The sequence below is a fragment of the Macaca mulatta genome, chromosome 1 (assembly GCF_049350105.2).
Source record: "Macaca mulatta isolate MMU2019108-1 chromosome 1, T2T-MMU8v2.0, whole genome shotgun sequence".
Lineage (NCBI taxonomy): Eukaryota > Metazoa > Chordata > Mammalia > Primates > Cercopithecidae > Macaca > Macaca mulatta.
The window spans coordinates 25,708,603-25,732,398 of NC_133406.1; the positions used below are offsets into that span (position 1 = coordinate 25,708,603).

General features: G+C 38.7%; 1 protein-coding gene across 3 annotated transcripts; it reads left to right on the forward strand.

Annotated features, from left to right (window-relative positions):
• Positions 1 to 874: 874 nt before the first annotated feature.
• Positions 875 to 22,860, forward strand: TIPRL (TOR signaling pathway regulator). Of its 3 annotated transcripts, none has more exons than XM_028842555.2 (7): positions 875 to 1,094; positions 6,213 to 6,392; positions 7,097 to 7,196; positions 13,676 to 13,807; positions 18,501 to 18,596; positions 21,598 to 21,660; positions 22,580 to 22,860. In XM_028842555.2, the coding sequence occupies exons 1-7, from the start codon at positions 991 to 993 to the stop codon at positions 22,721 to 22,723; spliced, it is 819 nt and encodes a 272-aa protein (XP_028698388.2). In that variant the 5' UTR covers positions 875 to 990; the 3' UTR covers positions 22,724 to 22,860. The 3 variants fall into 3 exon arrangements, with proteins under 3 accessions (XP_028698388.2, XP_077855604.1, XP_077855611.1); XM_077999485.1 differs by lacking the exon at positions 875 to 1,094 and adding an exon at positions 1,250 to 1,403; XM_077999478.1 differs by lacking the exon at positions 13,676 to 13,807.
• Positions 22,861 to 23,796: the final 936 nt, after the last annotated feature.

The following is a 23,796-nucleotide window of genomic DNA, read 5'->3' on the forward strand; positions in this document are numbered from 1 at the left end:
CCTTCAAGACATCCCACTTCCTTAGCCTGAACCAATGTATATCTTCCATATATTGACTTACTTTACCAGCAATTCCCAACTCCCTAAAATGTATAAAACAAACAGTAACGCCACCGCTTCGGATGCTCTTTCTCAGGACCTCTTGGGACTATTCCGCGAGCCATGGTGACTCATATTGGTTGAGAATAAATCTCTTTAAAACCTTTTACAGAGTTTTTTTTTTCCATTAACAAAATCATCTCATTTTGAGGCAACTGAAGCCTAAAATCGTTAGATAAGCGGTTTGCCCAAGGATTCACACAATAGTGTTGCAAAAGCAGATTTAGCACTAAGTAGGCTGTGTTGTTTCCACTATACTGGGTGCCTACATAGCAAGTAGACCATGGAAAGTCTTGGCATATCTACGAGGATACAGTTTTTGATAGGAGTTGGTCATAGTCAAGAGTGGCGAGATGGACACTTCTAAATCTTGTTGGTGCTGTATTTCCTAAACTCTGTGGGATCACTTCCTTTTTGACCTCAAAACAAAAATTTCCTCTGTAACACGATTCACTAACACACGAGATAATTACACTGCTTTGAGGTCTGTAAGGATCAAGTGAGAGCCATCCTCCCCTTCCCTGGCAGTCCCTACAATCCTTCGAGATGACGTCACCCAACAAGTTTATGAGGGCGGTGCGATCCTAACCACACCTTCTGCAACCCAAGTGCCTCCCTTCAAACTTTCTCCTTTTTCCTTTTTTCCGGAGCGTCGTAACGCAAGACGTGGGTCACGCAACCACAGCAACTAGTCCCGGAAGCAAAAAGCAAAGGGGCGGAGAAGACGGGAAGCAGAGCCAGCGTCCGGGTCGGCCGGCAGGGGGCGGGGCCGGGCATGGTAACGGCTCGAAAGCCTAGGAGGCTGGGCCGGAGGAAGGCGGAGGAACCGGTGTTCGCCGCTGCCGCTGCTTCAGCCTATTTCTTGCGGCCTCTGCGGGTCCTGCCTCAGCCATGATGATCCACGGCTTCCAGAGCAGCCACCGGGATTTCTGCTTCGGGCCCTGGAAGCTGACGGCGTCCAAGACCCACATCATGAAGTCGGCAGATGTGGAGAAGTGAGGCTTCGGGGCACGGGGTCTGGGCGCTGGCCGGTTGCTGGCCTAGGGAGGGAGGCAGGGCGAACTCCGCGCAGCCCCTCCCCTTTCCCCTGAGGCGGAGGTTCTGTCCCTCCGGACCGGACTTTTGATTGACAACTTCGATAAATAATCCAGCCACACTTCCGGACCCTTTGGTTGGGGATCGCCAGGAGCTGCTTTCGTGAACTGTCACTCCGCCTGGGTTTGAGTAGAGTGTGGCTGTGCTGGTGGACGTTCCGCTCACCAAACGTCTCCTCCTGCCTCAGCCTGCACCACCTTTCTTTCTGGGTGGTTGTTGCCTGTTTTCTTAGGGGTTAATAACGGGGATGATTTATAAGTTTGGTTTTTGGCACGTCAGGTGCTGTGCCTGGCGCTTGAGATAGGAAATGTAAAAGACAACGTGCGCCTCAATTCACAGTCTCGTGAGACAGACAATTATATTACAGCGTGAATAAATGTAATGAAGATATATACACGGAGTGATTTGAGGTCTTTTAGGGACTCGAACCACCTAGGAAATTGGGATGCCTGAACTGAATCTTGATAAAATCGTTGCTGGGGACTGTGGATAGGTGCATGCCACCAGGTCAGGCAGAGTGAGTTGTAATGCGTTTTTGATGCCTGGGCTGAATCTTGACAAAATTTAGGGGAATCAGGGGACGCCTGTAAAGCCAGAGGCTCCGGGAGAGTGAAAGCTATGATGTGTTTAAAGATCTGTGTCCGTGTGATTGGAGCGTGAGGTACCATAGAGGGTGTTGTGAGAAATGAGAGGTAGGCCCCAGGGGAATCAAGATACTGGGGAATTTTTATGCCAGGCTAAGGAATTTTCAATTTTCTCTAACAACCACTGGGTGTAATTTTATCCGAAGGAGCTGCATTATCAGATGTAGGCTCTGAAAGATTTCTCTGGAGGCCATGTTGAGGCTGGATTGCTGGTCCGCAGGGATGGGAAGGAGACCAGTTAGTAAGAGAGAAGATAGGTTTTAGAAGATGAAGTCCCTGGGATGGCCAGTTGATGGGAGGAGAAATAAAGGAAGAGTCTATGCTAATGACAAGATCTCTGGCTTGGATTGTTGCATGTATAGTATTGCCTTTGAACAAGATGAGAAGCATTGGAGGAGGAGGAGCAGATGGGGGCTGGGTGTTGGATAGAGGATGAGTTTAGTTTACTGAAATGTGAGGTGGGTATAGGTCATAAAGTGGAGATGTTTAGTAGGCATTTAGATATATTTATCTTGGAGCTCAAAAAAGATGACGTTTAAGTTTGGGAATTATCTGCTTATATTTGGTACCTGGAGCTTTGGGAATGAATTAAAGTATCTAGAAGTCATCCAGAGGAAAAGGTCATAAAATAGAACCCTAAGTGAGCACTTGCATTTTAAGATTTGAGCAGAGGGAGTGACCAGGGAAGAGAGGAAAGTCATGAAACGATGCTTGCTTCCTAATTTAAGAAAATAAGTGTTGATATTCTAGTAGACTCACTGAAAAAAATTAGAAAAATACAAAAAATAAAGGAAAAAATTTCCCTTCATCCCACCACAAATTGAATTATTTTTTTGAGGTTTTCCTCTATATAACTGTCTTTTCTTTTTTTATATAACTTTTTTTTTTTCGATTTTTAATAGAGACGGGGATTTCTCCACGTTGGTCAGGCTGGTCTTGAACTCCAGATCTCAGGTGATCCACCTGCCTTGGCCTCCCAAAGTGCCGGGATTACAGGCGTGAGCCACTGTGCCTAGCCTTGTATAACTTTTATTTACTTTTTATTTTGTTTTTATTTTTGAGACAGTCTCACTCTGTGGCCCAGGCTAGAGTGCAGTAGTGCAGTCTCAGCTCACTGCAACCTCCGCCTTCCAGGTTAAAGTGGTTCTCCTGCCTTAACCTCCCTGGTAGCTGGGACTATAGGCGCATGCCAACACACCTGGCTAATTTTTGTATTTTTATTGATTTATTTATTTTTAATTTTCTTTTTCTTTCTTTTTTTTTTTGAGAGGAGTTTTGCTCTTGTTGCCCAGGCTGGAATGCAATGGTGCCATCTCGGCTCACTGCAGCCTCCGCCTCTTGGGTTTAAGCGATTCTCCTGCCCAGCCTCCCAAGTAGCTGGGATTACAGGCATGTATCACCATGCCCGGCTAATTTTGTATTTTTAGTAGAGATGGGGTTTCACCATGTTGGTCAGGGTGGTCTTGAGCTCCCGACCTCAGATGGTCCACCTGCCCTTGGCCTCCCAAAGTGCTGGGATTACAGGCATGAGCCACTGTGCCTGGCCTCCTCCTCGTATAACTTTCTGTGAGAAATTGCTGATTGGTGCAAAAGTAATTGCGGTTTTGCAATTAAAAACCACAATTGCTTTTGCACCAACATAATACAATATATAGTTATATATAAAGCAGTCAGCTTCAAACTGGGGCCTGCATGTAATTTACTTACAGATTCTCCAGAGATGGCTGTATGCATGGAGAGTTTTAAGGGAATAAAATTCCGTACCTATAATCTCCTTATGTATTATTTAAAAAATAAATTTGCCTGAGGCTGGGCGCGGTGACTCACGCCTGTAATCCCAGCACTTTGGGAGCCGCGGTGGGCGGATCACCTGAGGTCGGGAGTTCAAGACCTGCCTGGGCAACATGGTGTAACCCTGCCTCTACTAGAAATACAAAAAAAATTATCTGGGAGTGGTGGTGCAGGCCTGTACTCCCAGCTACTCCAGAGGCTGAGGCAGGAGAATCACTTGAACTTGGGAAGTGGATGTTGCAGTGAGCTGAGATCATGCCACTGCACTCCAGCTTGGATGATAGAGTGAGACTCTGTCCCCTCCACTGAAAAAAAAAAAAAGCTGCCTTTTTTATATGACAAAAGGAAGACTTACCCTCACCAATCCTAAATTTTTCTGTGATGCATTACCATAGATTGTAAAAACCGCTAAGGTGCTAAATAAATTGATTGGGTAAATTATTGGATTAAAGAAACTCCCTTTAATGAATATTTAAGGCACCTTAAAACCAGAGGAGCTTCCTGTCTTCTCTCCTTATAACTGGTTATACCTGTTTTTAAGAGGGAAACTTGATGTTAGAAATAGGGCATTTTCAGTCCTGGCACTGTGGCTCACGCCTGTAATCCCAACATTTTGGGAGGCCAAGGCAGGTGGATCACCTGAGGTCAGGAGTTTGAGACCAGTCTGGCCAACATGATGAAACCCTGTCTCTACTAAAAATACAAAAATTAGCCGGGCGTGGTGACACGTGCCTGTAATCCCAGCTACTAGAGGGACTGAGACAGGAGGATTACTTGAATCTGGGAGGCAGAGGTTGCAGTGAGCCGAGATCATGCCATTGCACTCCAGCCTGGGCAAAAGAGCAAGACTCCATCTCAAAAAAAAAGAAAAAAGAAATAGGGCATTTTGGCCTGTGTTTAAGAAACTCTATATTTAGAACATTGAAGGACTGTAAATTAGTAACAGTGATTCTTTTACATATATGAGTGGAATATTTTATAGGACTGCCAGATTTTTCCAGATGTATTGGGTAGAACCCACAGACTCACGTATTATTTCACATTTGGTATGCATTATTCAAGTTAAAACTTATTTTATGGAATCTTATGTAATATATATTCCAATTACAGTTTATTGTATCTAATCTTTTAAGTATTTAATATTTTCTATCTCCTAATAACAAAGAATAAATTTTACTTAAAATTATGATGAAAGGTAACATTGTTAGGTATCATCCTGAAGACCTGTACCTCAAAAAGTTAGATCACTGATATGTGCACACAGAAATACACATATAGATGTAAAAAATATACAATGTGTATACAGCACTTTGGGAGGCTGTGGCGGGCGGATCACCTGAGGTCAGGATCAAGATTATCCAAAATAGTCTCTACTAAAAATACAAAACTTAGCTGAGCATGGTGGCAGATGCCTGTAATCCCAGCTACGAGGGAGGCTGAGGCAAGAGAATCACTTGAACCTGGGAGGCGGAGGTTGCAGTGAGCCGAGATCTTGCCACTGCACTCCAACCTGGGGTGACAGAGTAAGACCTTGTCTCAAAAACAAACAAACAAAAAACAGTGTTAAGCTTTGTTTAAAGACTTGAAGTCAGTAGAAAGGAATGCATAAGAAAAGGGGGCCTACTGTCTGTCTTGTGATGCTATACCAGTCAGGTTGGAAAGTAAGGCACATTATACCATTGCACATAAAAAACCATTTAATGAGATTTTATGGTTTGTCGGGCATGACTTAATCCTTGCCTTGCGTGGCCATAGGTCTTGTTTATCATACGCATTTTGATCATACTATTTTATCATAAGCATTTTTCCATATTATTATATTCTCTCTTTAAACATTTGTAATGGTTCCGTAATATTTCATCATATGGATATACTTTGGTTTCCATAATCATTTATTGCTTTATAATGAAACATTCAGAGTATTTCTTTTTCACGATTATAAGTAAAGCCATTGTAAGTATTAATGTGTATAGTTTTTTTCTGTACTTGGAATTGTTCTTTAGTACAGATATCCTAAAACTGATACTTTGGGTCAAAGTGTGTAGATTTTATTAAATTCCTGTTATTTTTTGCTTGATTGTTGCACCAGGGTGAAATGTAAATTGACACAATCCTTCTGAAAGTCTGTATAGGCAAGTGCTGGGTTCCCTCATCAGTATCAGGTGCTTTTGCTTTTTTCATCACCACTTTTTGAAACTTATAACAATTGAAAATTTTAGTGGAAAAATTATTTTCCTACAAGGGACAGTATCTTTATTTGCTTTGCTATCTTCTCTTCATACCTTCATGATATATATTATAGTAATATCTGTGTGCTATATATTATAGTAATATAATAAGCTATTATATCTGTGTTTGTATATTATCTTATTTAGCCCACTACCTAGTACAGTGCCATAAGATATGATAACGAAAGAATGGATGATGAAAGCATTTTGTAGACCTTGCAAATATATCATATTGATTAAATCATACGCTGTGTAACTCATTCAGCAATGTAGGAAGAATTCTCTGGGTTGGAAAAGAAACAAAAATGCCAACAGCGATATAAAATTATCTCACATGACTTTTGGTTATGTATAGATTAGCCGATGAATTACATATGCCATCTCTCCCTGAAATGATGTTTGGAGACAACGTTTTAAGAATCCAGCATGGCTCTGGCTTTGGAATTGAGTTCAATGCTACAGATGCATTAAGATGTGTAAACAACTACCAAGGAATGCTTAAAGTGGCCTGTGCTGAAGAGTGGCAAGAAAGCAGGTGAGAATCTGGTCAATTAGGTTAAACAAAAAATATAATTAGGTTAAACAAAAGAGAAAGACTTGAAAAAATATTCAGTAATGATACGTGTGTGTCGTTAGAATGAAGAACTGGTATTATTAAACATGAGAGTTGTATCATTCTAGAATTCATTTTTCTGAGACATAAAAATGGAAGTTAATTACCCCACTACTTGAATTCTTATTAAAGTGAATTACAACTGAGCTGAGCTATGTACTTTTTCAATTCTTCAGCATTCCTTATTGAAGAGGCAGTAGGCTATATTTAATGTTCCTGTTTTTCAAGAAAAATGTTTACTTATGATATGCTTAATAAATATCCTATTTGAGAAGCATTGAAATTAAGACAGCATGTTTTTCTTTGATAGTCAAATCAGCAATTATTTACTTTGTGCCTAATATGTACTAAGTACCTTAGATGATACAAAGAAGTATAAACCTTTAAACCGTGTCCTCAGGCAGTGTACAGACTAATTGAAAAGACTACATCAGTACATGACAAGTTAAAGAACGATAAATGTAGAAAAACTGTAAGAAAAACCTTGTACTGGTGAATTATAACAAGTGTATATATTTAATAGGATATTTTATGTTATTGTAGAATATAATTGGATGTGATATATAAATACAGATAATCTCTATTCTGCATCACTGAATCTGATCCTTCTCATTTTGGTATTTGAGGACGGAGGGTGAACACTCCAAAGAGGTTATTAAACCATACGATTGGACCTATACAACAGATTATAAGGGAACCTTACTTGGAGAATCTCTTAAGTTAAAGGTAAATCTTACTTTTTTCTTTTATGAGTCATTAATTGTCTTGGACAGTCTGAGCATTAGAACTTTCTAGTAACGGGTTATTTTTCGCAACTACTTTTATTGTCCTTGTTTTCTGTTGTGGCATCCCTCAGAACGTAATGTGAGGGGGTTTTGCTTGTTGACTTATCAGCAGAAAATAAAAGATGGCCTTAATGGAAAAATTTATTTTTAAAACTGTAGTTGGTGGCAATGGCAGACTGCCATATTGTTATCATTATCACTATCAAGAAACACTAAAATGGGTTTCGGGCCTTGGTAATGTATTACGTGATTTAGACAGAACCTGCTAGCTAGTAGCTTACAAGTTTATAGATGAACAAATATATGGGCAAAAAGAACTTCTGGTTAGACAAAGTAGGTTTATGCCCTGCCTGCCCTGAATATGAACCTGAAATGACTTTAGGTAAGTTACTTGAGTCTCAGTTTTATCAATAAATTGGGTAAACAGAAATATCTACCTCACAGCAGAGTTTTGATGTGAAATAATTTATGGGAAGCTCTCAATAAATTCTAAAGCTCTGTATTAGTATTAAGTCCTGTCTGTGTAAGCCCTGCTTGCAAAGAGATTCAGGCCAGACACAGTGGCTCACACCTGTAATCCCAGCACTTTGAGAGGCCGAGGAAGGCGGATCATGAGGTCAAGAGTTTGAGACTAGCCTGACCAACTTGGTGAAATCCCTTCTCTATTAAAAATACAAAAATTAGCTAGGTGTGGTGGCGCATGCCTGTAGTAACAGCTACTCAGGAAGCTAAAGGAGGAGAATTGCTTGAACCCGGGAGGTGGAGGTTGCAGTGAGCTGAGATCACGCCACTGCACTCCAACCTGGGCGACAGAATGAGACTCTGTCTCAAAAAAAAAAAAAAGAAGAAGAGATTTGGCCAGGTTCTGTGGCTCACACCTGTAATCCCAGCACTTTGGGAGGCCGAGGTGGGTAGATCATGAGGTCGGGAGTTCAACACCAGCCTGGCCAACATGGTGAAACCCTGTCTCTACTAAAAATACAAAAATTAGCCTGGCATGGTGGAGTGCACCTGTAGTCCCAGCTAATCGGGAGGCTGAGGCAGGAGAATTGCTTGAACCCGGGAGGCGGAGGTTGCAGTGAGCCAAGATCGCACCATTGCACTCCAGCCTGGGTGACAGAGTGAGACTCCCATTTCAAAAAAAAAAAAAAAAGAGAGAGAGAGAGAGATTCATGGTAAATAACACTAGGAAGATGGAATTGGTAGGTCTTATATTGTGAAATTAGCTATATTTTGAAATCTTATAGTATGACTAAAATGAAGTAAATTTGGGCCGGGCGCAGTGGCTCATGCCTGTAATCCCAGGACTTTGGGAGGCCAAGACGGGCAGATTACTTGAGGTCAGGAGTTCGAGACCAGCTTGGCCAACATAGTGAGACTCCACCTCTGCTAAAAATGGAAAAGTTCGCCGGGCTTGGTGGTGTGTGCCTGTGATCCCAGCTACTTTGGAGGCTGAGGCAGGAGAATCGCTTGAACCCAGGAGGTGGAGGTTGCAGTGATCTGAGATCACACCACTGCACTTCAGCCTGGACAACAGGGAAAGGCTCCGTTTCAAAAAACAATAAATAAAATAAAGCAAATTTGGTTTAGATTGAATGTCTCTAAATATCACAGACTATTACATAGAATGAATTTATTTTAGTGTAACCTGAAATATTTATATTAAAAGTAGCTATTGGAAACCCTGTGTCATCCAGGCGCAGTGGCTCACACCTGTAATCCCAGCACTTTGGGAGGCTGAGGCAGGCAAATCACCTGAGGTCAGGAGTTGGAGACTCGGGAGGCTGAGGCAGGAGAATTGCTTGAACCCAGGAGGCAGAGTTGCAGTGAGCCAAGATCGCGCCACTGCGCTCCAACCTGGACTTCAGAGTGAGACTCCATCTCAAAACAAGGAAACCTGATATCATATGTTGGTTCTTAGGCAGAAATGTTAAGAAGATAGTGTTTGTCTGGGCCCCTTTTCTCTGCAGAAATTTTTAGAGTCTCATGAAGATAAAAGTTCATAGCAGGAACTTAATGATTCTTATCTTCAGTTTCTGCCATTAACTACATTCCAAGCTTTAACTATTTTTCTGTGCTTCCAGGAAAAACTCATTCATTCATTTAACAGATATTTCTTGAGCTCTTGCTCTATGCCAGGTACTAATCCTAGGAGCCTTGCATACAGCAGAGCTGACAAAAATTCCTCCTTTACAGTCTAATGGGAGAGCAAGGTTATTTCAGTCCCTTATACTACTTCATAGATTAGTGTTCTCCTCCTTCCTCTCTTCTGATTGAAAAACTTTGTTGAGAGCATTTGATATTTCATTGCCAGGAGTGAGGAAATGGGAACTTGTTTTAAACCCATACAATAATGATGATAACTTACTTTGGGGACTGACTTAGGAAAAGTCTCCTGAAGGTTATGAAGCAGCATTAGCTGTGAGAACTATAGTTGTAGAAATAGGGAGTGTGAGAGTAGTAGAAGGCAAAAAGCGTTTGTTCAGTACTCTCCTATTAATACTTCAGCCTATAATGTGATTTGTTGTGAAGTGTTGCTGATAAATGTCAATGTGATTACCCACTCCCTGGTGATAATAAGCTCAGGCTGTGGCAGAACACAGATCTGGGTTCAAAATCCCAGCACCATCATTTGCCAGCTTGGAAAAGTAATTTAGTCTTACTAAGCCTTGTTTCAGTCACTTTGTTAAGCTAGGGTAATACTAGTTGTGAAGTAGGAAATAAAATTATGTATGTAGGCTGGGTTTGGTGGCTGATGCCTCTAGTCCCAGCACTTTGGGAGGCTGAGATGGATCACTTGAGCTCAGGAGTTTGAGACCAGCCTGGGCAACATGGTGAAACCCCATCTCTACAAAATATAGAAAAATTAGCCAGGTCTGGTGGCACGTGTCTGTAGTCCCAGCTACTCAGGAGGCTGAGGTGGGAGAATCACTTGAGCCTAGGAAGGCGAGGCTGCAGTGAGCTGTGATTGTGCCACTGCACTCCAACCTGGGTGACAGAGCGACACCCTATCTCGAAACAGTGTGTATTTTACAGTAAGATCTCAATAAATGGCAGCTGTTACTATGATAATATAGTATATCAAGTATTAGGGAACCTAAGCTAATATTGCAATACCAAGAATAAAAGTAGATGTATTATCTATGGTATATTATTATATTAAATAGCAGCCCAAATGGACTAAGGCCTAATAATTTCAATTATTTCTGGAATCCCTGGTGTCTTTTATTTCAGTTGGTGCTGGGTTATGACATCTAGGCTTCTAATTTGCCTCTTTATTTTTGTTTCAGTTCTAGGATGATGATGTTTTTCTTCAGAGAGGATTTTTGTTTAGTTCTGACAGGTGCTTGAGAATATTCATAGTCAAGGACAGAGCTCTGCAAACTTCTTCTGGAAAGAGTCAGACGTAAATATTTTAGGCTTTGTGGGCCTTAGGGTCTCTGTTGCAGCAACTCAGCTGTGCTATCATAGTCTATATCACTCATAGACAATATATAAATGAATGGGCATGGCTATGCTTTAATAAAACTTTATGGACAGTGAAATTTGAATTTCATATAATTTTTGTGTGTCATGAAATATTTTTCTTTTGATTTTTTTTCTCCAATTATTTAGCCATTATTAGCTTGCAGCCCGTAAAAATAGGTAACAGGGCAGATTTGACCTACAGGTGTTAGTTTGCCTGCCTTGGTCTAGAACCAGAGTTTGAAGTGTACTGGGCCTGCAGATAAGAAGCTCTGAGGCTGGGCACGGTGGCTCACACCTGAATCTCAAGACTTTGGGAGGCCGAGGCAGGCGGAACACCTGAGGTCAGGAGTTCAAGACCAGCCTGGCCAACATGGCAAAACCCTGTCTCTACTGAAAACACAAAAAAATTAGCCAAGTGTGATGGCATGTGCCTGTAATCCTCGCTACTTGGGAGGCTGAGGCACAAGAATTGGTTGAACCTAGAAGCCAGAGGTTGCAGTGAACTGAAATGGTGCCACTGCATTCCAGCCTGGGCAACGGAGCGAGACTCTGTCTCAAAAAAAAAAATGCTCTGGAATTACTATAGCTCTTTAGCGTGTCATCTCCGATTTGGGAGGAAGCAGGAAATTCTCCAGGGTCCTTGCCCTTAGTGAACACTGAGCAGCGATGGCACCAAAAGCTAGCAGAGCCCAGCTTCTTCTCTGGATTAGCCAGTGCTATGCCTCAGGGCAAAAGCCAGCCAAGTACAGACTTACTTTTCTGGGCTCCAGTCTTTTTCCAGATCTCAGCCCAGTAACTCCATACTGCCTTGGCCATTGGATGATTTTAGGAAGTTTTTGTTTTTTTTCAGTCAGCTTTTTAAATTGTCTTCAGCAAGAGGGTTTGTCTAGATTACTTATTCTGCCAATACTGTTGCTTTTTTTTTTTTTGAGGTAGAGTTTCCCTCTTGTCGCCCAGGCTGGAGTGCAATGGTATAATCTCGGCTCACTGCAACCTCTGCCCCACGGGTTCAAGCGATTCTCCTGCCTCAGCCTCCTGATTAGCTAGGATTACAGGTGTCTGCCACCACATTCAGCTAATTTTTGTACTTTTAGTAAAGACGAAATTTCACCATATTGGCTAGGCTGGTCTCAAACCCCTGACCTCAAGTGATCCTGCTGCCTTGCCTCCCAAAGTGCTGGGATTACAGGCATGAGCCACCGCGCCCAGCCCATATGTTTTATATTTAGCTGGTTATTATTTTGTTGTTGTTATTTTTTTAGATGCCTGGGTTCAGAGAGGAGATATGTGGAGTTGAGGAAGAGAGAGAGCTGAAAATTATGAAGTTTTAGACATACTTAGCCTTGCAAATGGAAACATTAGCATAAATAAGTTAAATATGATATCCCTAACTCATGCTTCGTTTTTTGACTTTCTCTTTCAAACATTTTATAAGAACAAGTACATAAATGGAAAAACTGACAGACTCATTTTGATCCATCACTTACTGAAGGCATACGTGAAGCATTAATGAAGCAATATACTAATGAGAAAATTCAGATAATGATTATTTTGGGGGGATTCAGGAGTATCTATAAGGAGGATTTAAAAATGTGTTCCTTTGAACTAAAATCAAATGAAAAGGACGGAATTTACAAGTGTGTGTATTTAACACTAAAGTTGTGTAACCTTAGGCAGTCCTTGTTGGCAGACCAACTTTTGTTTAATGAGATCATAAACTTACACCTGTGATGCAGGGGACTGATTATATGCCCTGCCCCTACACTCCAACTCCCTCCCCCTCCCAATTTTCACCTCAGGAGTGGCCTTATACCTGCTCCGTACACAGTTGGAACTAAAACTGCTTAGGGCTAAGTGTTATCTCTAAGTGACCATGGAAGAATTATGGACATTTTTTTACTTCCTGGAAATCATATACAAACTGCCACTTCCTTTTCATGGCATCTTTTCCCCCTAGATCACTTAATGTTCCCTTAGATTTCCTCCCAAAATCTGTGCAGTGTTGTAAACATCCTTTGTAATTTTCTTCTGATTCTTATCTAGTTATCTCAAATTAGTCTCCATCTGCTAATTTTGTCCATGAGTCAAACAAATGACCTAATCATGACTGTTAAGTAAAGCCGCATTTACTAAATATCTATGGTTTGACAAGCATTGTCGTGGTTGTTTATGGTAAACCTGTGAAAGAATAAAACAGCTGAGCATTTCGTAGTGAAATTAGATGTGGTAGAAAATGGTATCACAATTCATACTTGGGTGCTGTTCAGGAGACACTTGAGTTTAATGAGCTACTGATATTATCTGCCTTAGGATTGTTGATGTTTTTGTTGGATTATGTGTGTGCATGTCTTAGAGCTACAAAGTAATACATTGAAAAATTGCCAACTTCATTCAAAGCATCTTTGCAATGCTAGGAGTTTCCCTCAGAATTTCTCTACAAGTTCTTGTTCACCTCATTATTTAAAGCACTTTATTTTGCTGTAGGTTTTGGGGAGTTAGGCTGAGCAAATATCTAACATTCTAATGAAAAAATATTTTTTAAGTTCCATATGAATGTCCTAAAAGTGGCTTTCACAGCACAAAAGTTCTATGACCTTCTATGATAGTAGTAGTTCATCACACTGACTGATTTTTAGGTGATTAATTTTCTCATAGTCACAACAGAAGTTGATTTTAATATGATTTGCATTAAAAATGATAAATTTTAACTTTTTTTTGTGAAGCTATAGTATTGGACATCTGTAATATCTTCAGTTTTTCAGAATCAAGCCATATTCTGATCTTTTATATCTACAGATGACACCTAAATTTAGAACTGTGTGCTCTGGCTATGCAGAAAAGACTGATTGAAAAAACAAAAAACAAAGCAAAAAAGAAAACTACTTTCCTGTGTCTCTGTAGCTACTCAACTTTTTTTTTTAATGTGCTCCTCCTTAAAATTTTTTCTTTCAGGTTGTACCTACAACAGATCATATAGATACAGAAAAATTGAAAGCCAGAGAACAGATTAAGTTTTTTGAAGAAGTTCTCCTTTTTGAGGATGAACTTCATGATCATGGAGTTTCAAGCCTGAGTGTGAAGATTGTGAGTATTATTATTTTTGTTTAAAATTAATATTTTTCTTGCATTCTTAACATCGTACAAAAATATGACTCACTTTGAATAACACTGAGCCTGGCTGGGCACAGTAGCTCACGCCTGTAATCCCAGCACTTTGGGAGGCCGAGGCGGGTGCATCACGAGGTCAGGAGATCAAGACTATCTTGGCTAACACGGTGAAACCCCGTCTCTACTAAAAATATAAAAAATTAGCCGGGCGTGGTGGCGAGCTCCTGTAGTCCCAGCTACTCGGGAGGCTGACGCAGGAGAATAGCGTGAACCCGGGAGGTGGAGCTTGCAGTGAGCTGAGATTGCACCACTGCACTCCAACCTGGGTGACAGAGCGAGACTCCGCCTCAAAAAAAAAAAAAAAGAATGACCCTGAGCCTTAACATGATGTCATGTACAATTTCACTTAGATCTAGCATATATCTTACTGAATATCCATTATAAAATTCACAAAATATTAGTGTATTCTTAAGGCTTTATTTTAGCAAAGCATTTTTAATAGAGCTGCTTAGTTTATTTATTATTTAACTTAAATGAAGACTGTGGCTTAATTTTCACATTTTGGATTAAAAATGATGTTGATAGGATCTGCAGACAGCAAGGTGGATGTCATTTTTAAAAATGACCCATGTGTTATGATTTCAGTGCATCATTCAGATACCACTTCAATTTTCAGCACGGTGGTGGGCGCATGTAGTCCCAGCTACTGGGGAGGCTGAGGCAGGAGAATGGCTTGAACCCGGGAGGCGGAGCTTGCAGTGAGCCAAGATCGTACCACTGCACTCCAGCCTGGGTGACAGAGTAAGACTCCATCTTAAAAAAAAAAAGAAGTAGAAAACAGAAATAATAAGTATGGTTATTCATATTTGTTTACTACTAGATAATAATTGGGTTTCTAATACTTTCCAGAAAAAACTCAACTGAAACTTTTTACTAAATGCCTCCTCCTTTAAGACCCAGCTAAAATATCACCTTTTCTGCAAGGCCCTTCACATCTCCCTTACACAGAGTTAAATATCTCTTTTCTATTCTCCGTTTTAAAAACCTCTCGATTATAGCATTTGTCATGAGATCTGTCAAAGACAGACCCTGACATCAAACATTGTTCTTGGGGCATAATGATTGTGGATGCTGTGATTTAAAGAATGAAAATAATACAAAAGCAGCTTTAAAGTCAAATTTTAGCTACTTGGGAGGCAGAGGCAGGAGGATTGCTTGAGCCCAGGAGGTCAAGGCTGCAGTGAGCTATGATGGTGCCACTGTACCCCAGCTTGGGAGACAAAATAATTTTGTTTTTAGATAAGTAAAAATTTTTATTTTATTTTTACTTATCTGAAAATAAAAGTCAATTTTTTTGGTAGAATCAAAGGATTTTGAAATTGTAATGAATTTTTAGAGAATCATTTTATGTAGCCTCCATATTTTATAGACAAGGCCCAAAAAGATAGCTTAAGGTCATGAAACTAATTGCAAAGTTTTCTTTGTATCATCTAATATATATCATTATTCTAGCATTAGATAGTTGTTTTCATATGCTTTCCTCCTTTGCTCACTTATAACTCTAAATTTACTTTTTTTTGGTTTAGATTTATTCTCTCTTCAGCTCATCTAGTCTTGTATCTTTCCACTTGTCTACCCACCTTCTGAACTGACTATGCTAAATGTTCATTATGAGTTGGCATATCTGGGTTTGCATTTGTATTCAAAAGGATATATATATCATGTCTGTAAGTGGGTCGCTATTTGGGAAGCACATGTGGTTTTGTGGATGGAGTTGCTCGAAAGGATATGTGTATACATGTGTGTGTATAAGAATACATAGTAAGTCTGAAACTGAAGAGCATTTTTTTTACCAACTACTTTAAGCTGAAGTATTAGTTTATAGATATTACTACCCTGTAGTGAAATTTGTAGGTTATTTAATCCACTTACTTTGCAGCATTCAACGTATTTTAATTATAAAATTAAAGGAAATTGGTTTAGAATAAAATATATTTTAATACTTAAATGCATAATATGACTGCACCAAAGATATAATGAAGCAGTCAGGTACTTATATTTGCATACCGAGTCACCATAAATATGGCAGCAAAAAATGTAGGCTGACGGAGATGTAAGGTATCAATCAGTGACTCTAATACAATTTTCCAAAATGGTGAACAACTCTTAGAGAAGTTGTAAGTAAAACAAAGTATAATCTTTCCTTGATTTGGAAAATAGTTGCCTTCCTGGATAATTAGGTGATTTTTTTTTTATTATCTATCTAAAATGGAATTAGGGTCTAAAGTCAGATCATTATAAGTAGGCTTTTTCACCTCTGTGAATGTCTGGTAAGATATTGCAAGTTTTGTGGAATGCAGGATTGGACTTTGTTGTATAGGATTGTCCTGTGCATCCCAGATCTGTTGTTCTGGTCCTTATTCACTAACGGTCGATATTGGTTGCTTATTGATGTGACAACAAAAAATACCCTCACAAATTCCCAAACGTCCCCTAGGAAAGAACTACTGCCCTAAAATATGCTATTGTATTGGCACTAGAGCTCTGGTCTCCTAATTCCTACTCTCTCCGCTGTGCCATGCTAAAATGATACTTCGGTTTACTGCCTGTGTTGTGTCCAGTGTGACTGTTAGTAACTAATTTTGAAATTTGAAGAAATGTTGCAAGTCAGTCTTTCCATAAATTACACATACCACTGTGTAGTAATGTCAAATAATAATGATGTGCTTCCCAATTTGTTGGGACGTCAAGTTGTCATAAGTCAGGTTATTTCTACAGCTTTCCTTTACTATAAGTCTTGTTTTTAAGTCTGTTGCCGATAACCCCGTCAGAATACAGTTTGGCTCAGAGCCTTTTCTCTAGCAAAGATGTTAATGCCTTCTAGCCTCAGTTTTATCCAGAAAATGGTTAATGAGCACCTGCTGTGTGCTAGGTACTTTTCTAAGCAATAGAGATGTGATGATAAACAAAGCAGATATTTCCACCATCATGGAGCCTACAGTCAAGTAGAAACATAAATGAAGATAGTTACAAATCTGTTAATTTGTAGTGGAGTACTATGAGAGAGAATACCAAGATAAATCTACTGTGATATGGAATGGTAAGAAAGGCCCCTCTGTGGAAATGACATGTGTACTGAATTCTGAAGGACAAGTGAACATTAGTCAGGAGAATACTCCAGGTAAGGGAAGAGGGTGTGTAATGGTCCTAAGGCAGAAAAGAATTTGGCCTGTGGATGGTGACTCTCCAGGCAGTTAAGTCACTATCATTACTGGGTTACTGTTATTTCTTCTTTATCATTAATGTAGCCCCATGCCTATATATAAGACTATAGGCAGTTCCCTGAGTATATGTTACTATTTCATGCCTCAGTACTTTTTGTACAGGCAGTTCCCCTTTCTGAAATTCTCCATCCCATCTCCAACTGTTCTTTCTGTGGTCAGTTCAAGCCTTGTCTTATCTGATGTTCTTTAGCACACTTACATACTTCTTTTTCAAATGCTTATCGAGCCTTGTGCATACCTCTATTATAGCAGCTACCACATCTGTTTGACAGTTTCCCTGGCTGATAACCTTTTTGAGCATTGGGATTCTGTTTTTTCATTTATATAAATACACGACTTGCTATAGTAAGAACTTGGTGTTAGTAGATAATAGATATTTATTTAGCAAATGGCCAAGCATATTCACTTTATTTAATTAATTAATCAATTTTGAGACAAGGTCTTCCTCTGTTGCCCAGCCTGGAGTACAGTGGCACGATCGTGGCTCACTGCAGCCTTGACCTCCCAGGCTCAAGCCATCCTCCCAGCTTAGCCTTCCATGTAGGTAGGACTACAGGCTTGTGCCACTATGCTTTGCTAATTTTTTATATTTTTTGTAGAGATGAGATCTGACTCTGTTGCCCAGGCTGGTCTTGAACTCCTGGGCTCAAGTGATCTTTCCACCTCAACCTTCCAAACTGCTGTGATTATAGGTGTGAGCCACCATGCTGGCTAAACATTTTCATTTTAAAGACCCAAATACCTTACATTCCATTCAACCACTCCCTCCCTGCCACCAGGACCCACCTTCATACTTTCTCCACTGACTCTGCCTATCTTTAGTAGTTATACTTGGAAAGCAGAGGAGTTTGTAGATGTGCCACAGATGAAAGATGTTAAGATGCGTTATAGTGTTCTGATAAACCAGGTATTTAGCAATATGAAGTAGTGCCTATTGGTTGAACTGAATTAGAGCATTCTGTGTCAGGTCTGTTGCTTTGTTTTATGTAAAGTGAATAAGTGAGTAGTGACAAAGAACTAGGTTGTTCTTTCATTTTGGTTTTATTGGTGTTGACATTTACTATCAGTACCTGTCATTTTTTAAAATAAACATTATAATGTTTACATTACTTGGGTATGTTTTTAAGTCTTTTAAACCTCAATATCTCCCCCCACCAGAAAAAATATTTTAGGAAACCGAAACCATGATGTTAAATAGTTTGCACAAGGTTTTGAGGCTAGTTGGAGCTGGGACAAAGAGCTTCTAGTTGAGAGATTTTTATAAACTGTGAATTCAGCCTTATTCCAGTGTTTTGGGTTTTTTTTCAAATTTTTTCTTTCAGTAAAGTAATAAAATATTTAATTTTTATTAAAATATTAATGTACCTTTTTTTTTTTTTCCCCAGAGAGTAATGCCTTCTAGCTTTTTCCTGCTGTTGCGGTTTTTCTTGAGAATTGATGGGGTGCTTATCAGAATGAATGACACGAGACTTTACCATGAGGTATTTATTCTTGTTTAATGAATATACTAATTGATACTGGGCTTGTTTGTGTTGTTTCATTGTCAATCTGAGAATTTGAAATTAAACAATCTGTATTATATGGCAGTCTTTCTAACTGTTAAGTCTGAGTGTTTCACATTCACTGTTCACTGCAGGCTATTATCAAAACATTACATTTTCTTTTACAAAGGTTCTGGTGACTCAAAATGTTTTCTAAAAGACAGTCCCTAGTTGGGGAGGGGTCTTTTGAAAAAATTTTATAAGTACTTAATCCATGTTTAAGAAAACTGTCCTTTAACTCTTACTTTTGTTTACAGTATATGTCGTTTGTATAATGTTCTGATGTACATTAGTATACAGGAAGTACATTAATATTTTAATCAGGCCAAGGCCGGGCACTGTAGCTCATGCCTGTAATCCCAGTACTTTGGGAGGCCGAGATGGGTAGATCACCTGAGATCAGGAGTTTGAGGACAACCTGGCCAACATGGTGAAACCCCATCTCTACTAAAAGTACAAAAAATTAGCCAGGCATGGTGGCGGGTGCCTGTAATCCCAGCTACTCGGGAAGGTGAGGCAGTAGAATGGTTTGAATCTGGGAGGCAGAGATTGTAGTGAGCCAAGATGGCGCCATTGCTCTCCAGCCTGGGCAAGAAGAGTGAAACTTCATCTAAAAAAAATGTGTTTATAGATATATATATATTTTTTAATCAGGCCAATCACATGGCCTCCTGAAATTTGTATTATATAATTATTTTGATAGTTGTTTTAAAGTTTGAAATCCCTATGTTCCATCTGAAAGAGCTGTTAACATGCAGGGTTTTTTTTTTTTTTTTTTTTTAAGTGTTTAAAAAAAAAGGAGGAGGGCTTAATTTCTGAATGAATCTTTAACATAAAATTCGCGATTATGTAGAATGAGGAATTAGAGCGATTATGTAGAATGAGGAATTAGAGAAGAGACCGCCAGTGTTAGTTACTGTAGTCATAGTAATAGTTAAGTCTAATAACAACCCTATGAAATCAGTATTATCTCTGTTTTATTATATTATCTCTGTTTTATTATCAATAATATTGATATTATCTCTGTTTTATCCTGATGTAACTAAGGCAAAGAAGGATTAAATAGCTTAGGTGAGCCGGGTGTGGTGGCTCATGCCTATAATCCTAACACTTTGGGAGGCTGTGGTGGGAGGATCATTTGAGCCCAGGACTTTGAGACCAGCCTGGGCAACATAGCAAGACCTCCGTCTCTACAAAAAATAAACAATTAGCCATGCATGGTGGCACGGATTTGTAGTCCTAGCTGCTACTTGGGAGGCTGAGGTGGAAGGATCGCTTGAGCTGGTGAGGTTGAGGCTGCAGTGACAGAGCAAGACCCTGTCTCAAAGAACATTAAAAAAAAGAAACATATGTAAGTTTTACAGTTAGTAGGTGGCAGAACTGGAATTTGAACCTAGTAGGATAGGATTGCATTGGTGTTTTCTAAACCCTTCACTTAGGGATTTTTTTTTTTCTTGAAATAACATGGTGACAGTGATAGACGTTTTTCTTTTTAAAAGTGGTGACAAAGTACTAAACATAGACTATATTTTTGTCCCCCAGAAAGGGAAATCTGTTATTTATTTATTTATTTATTTAAGATAGAGTCTTGCCCTGTCGCCCAGGCTGGAATGCAGTGGCGCGATCTTGGCTCACTGCAACCTCTGCTTCCTGGGTTCAACTAATTCTCGTGTCTCAGCCTCCCTAGTAGCTGGGATTACGGGCGCCCACCACCACATCCGGCAATTTTTTTATTTATTTATTTTTAGTGGAGCGATGGGGTTTTGCCATGTTGACCAGGCTGATCTTGAACTCTTGACCTCAAGTGATCCACCTGCCTCGGCCTCCTAAAGTGCTGGGATTACAGGCATGAGCCACCGCACCTGGCCTAAATGTTAAAAATGCTCTTTTAATTAAACAACACTGAATTTTAGAAATTTATCCTAAAAGGATTCTTTTATATAATAATCTACAAATATTAATTGGACAATTACTCAGAGTTGTCTGTACATGAATATTCACAGTAATATTGTTTATAATAGCAGAAAGGAAGGAAAGTAGGAACTTAATGCCCATTAAATGGCCATTGATTAAATTGTTTATATCCATATGGTATAAAAATACGTAATTATTAAAATTGGTTGCAGAGATTGATATTTAAGTAATTCTGAAAGATACTCATTTCAGTGTTGAACTTTAAAAAGCAAGTATGAGTTTAGTTACATGAGATTCTCTGTAGAGATTTCTAAGTCGTAAAGGTAGTGCTACCTATATGCTGTGATCACTGATGATTTATACTTTTTCTTTTATATTATTTGATTTTTTTTCCTACAGTGACTATTAATCTGTTTTTATCAATACAAGAGAGTGAAACCTTAAAGGCGTATAGTTTTGTGGTTTTTCTTTTATTGAAAAGTGTTTCAAGAAGTAAATTATAGTAAATTGCTGTTATAAAACCTAACCAAAAATAAATGGGAAAAACTGAAGTACAAAAAAGGTGATTTTAAATAAGCTATTTGATAAGAGCTTTGTGGAATGGGAAAGAAAAAAATTTTAAAGCATGGTTTTGCAACATAAAAGTAGCACAATTATGTAGGTAAATGATAAGATGGCTTAAGGGAAAGATGTTTCAAACTTGAAGTAATTTAAAAATCTCTTGCATATTTCATTTATATACACATTCTTTCAAAGTAAAATCTTTGCTATATTTCTCTTACATGGTAATTATTAAATCTGTTTACATATGTGTATCGTTATTATAATGTATAGAAATTGGAAATAATAATCCAGAGTTCTCGACGTGGATTAAATAGGAGTTATCTCAGTGTAGAACAAGATGTTCTCATTAGACTGCATGCTGTTTTGACAACCTGTTCTAAAATGTAGGCAGTCTATTTGATAGAAAGGATTTTGTAAATCAGTATAATTAAATTTATTGAAACTTGTTTATTTTTAAATACAGGCTGACAAGACCTACATGTTACGAGAATATACATCACGAGAAAGCAAAATTTCTAATTTGATGGTAAATACTTAAATATCAGTTTTTAGACGTTGAATTTTAATGTTTCATTTTAATTTAAGTAGTGTATACCCCTAACCCCAACCACCCAAGTTTATATCCCCAAACCCATTCATTCACCTAGGGGGGCTCTATAGGATAAATTCTACTGGACCATAACTTTTCTGACCTTACCTCAAATACAAGAACATTTAGAGCTGCTAGGTACTTAAGCCTCATCTAATCTAATTTTCACATTTTGTTCTGGAGAAATTGAAACCCAGAGGTGTGACTTACTCTGAGTCACATAACTGGCTGGTGATGGATGTTCTTTCCATTTACCACCCTGCCACTTTATTTCTTTCTACACAGTCTCCTTTTCTCTTCCTAAGATGTGGTTATTCTATACCATGATTTGTTTGTTTTGGCATCATTTTTCCTTATTTTTTACTCCCCTGGGACCTGTGAAGCCTTCCTTAGAACTTAGGATTCTATAATGGGTTGCTTAAAAATTGATACCTTCCGATGAACTTGATTTTCTTTTTTTCACCCTTAGTACTTATTTCTGTCTGTGTATAGAATATACTTGGAATAAAAAAGTTACTTAGATTCTATTGTAGACTACATGCTGGGCTCTAACGGAAGACAAGTGTTTTCAAGTTAGAAAAGCAGCAGGTACATAGGGTTGGATTAATATATTAAATTCTTGCTATATTTGTGGGAACATTATAAATTATATAACCCTGTGATCTTTGATGAAATCATTCAGTAACAAAGTTGAATGATTCAGTAACAAGAAATACCTATTATTTTTAGGAGCACATATGCATATATTGCACCTGATTTTAAAATTCCCATGCTTTATGAATGCTTGAATCAAAACATTTTCAAGAAATGTCAGTATAATAACTGAATATGCTAATATGACTTATGTATTTCCTAGCATGTTCCACCTTCCCTCTTCACGGAACCTAATGAAATATCCCAGTATTTACCAATAAAGGAAGCAGTCTGTGAGAAGCTAATATTTCCAGAAAGAATCGATCCTAACCCAGCAGACTCACAGAAAAGTACACAAGTGGAATAGAATGTGATACAACATATACTCCCTGTGGAATCTGACTGGACACCTTGGCTATTTGTAAGGGGTTATTTTTATTATGATAATTAATTGCCTTGTTTATGTACAGATTTTCTGTAGCCTTAAAGGAAAAAAAAAATAAAGATCGTTACAGGCAGGTTTCACTCAACTGCTATTTGTACTGTCTGTCTTCACATTCATATTCCAGATTTATATTTTCTGGAATTAAATTTGGATGATTTCTAAATTATCACAAAGTGGGACCTCAGCAATAGTGTTGTGTGTGTCTCATGAGCAGTGAGCACAGTCTGCATTCATCATTAAACACTACCTTCTACCATGAGGAGGTTAATGTAAATCACCGAATCCCAATGCCTTGTGACTTTCATAGGATTCCTGATCGTGCATGTTGATGGACTGGCTCTCCACTTTGGGCTTTCTGATATTTATTCACACCTCTGGAGTCGCAACTTGCCACATACAAAATTAGTCTCATAGTGTAGTAAACTTCACCCCCAAAATTTTGAAAATGTATTTCCCCCCTGTTTTAAATTGGCTTTGAAATTAAAAAAAAAAAAAATTTAGACTTAGTACCAGAACCAAAAATACCTAGATTTTTGGAGAACTTATTATATACATAGAAACATGAATATGGTTTACCACTAATAGGTAGGAGTTATCTGTCCTCCATCTTTAGGTGCTTTTTCTTAAATGTGGTTCTACTTATACTGATATTTTTAATTTCCATCTTCCATGCAACCTCAGAGTGAATAAACCCCTTAAATTTGGTGCTGGTTCGAAAAAGTCTAAAGGGTTTATTAGGGGTTGTTTTTAGCAAATATTACATCAATCCTTAAAGCAACAAGATTGATTTTCTGCTTAAAATATTTGGGAAGATAGGTGAGGAGGAGGAGGGGGTTTTAAAATATAAAAACCAGTTTTTCTATATTAAGGTGCATATTTGTAACATTACAGGGGATGAAGTAAAATGTAATTAATTAGCACAAGACAGGGAGTACAGAAAGTACACAGAAGTAAATTTCAATTCCATTTGATTATTTTGATAATAACCCCTTAGT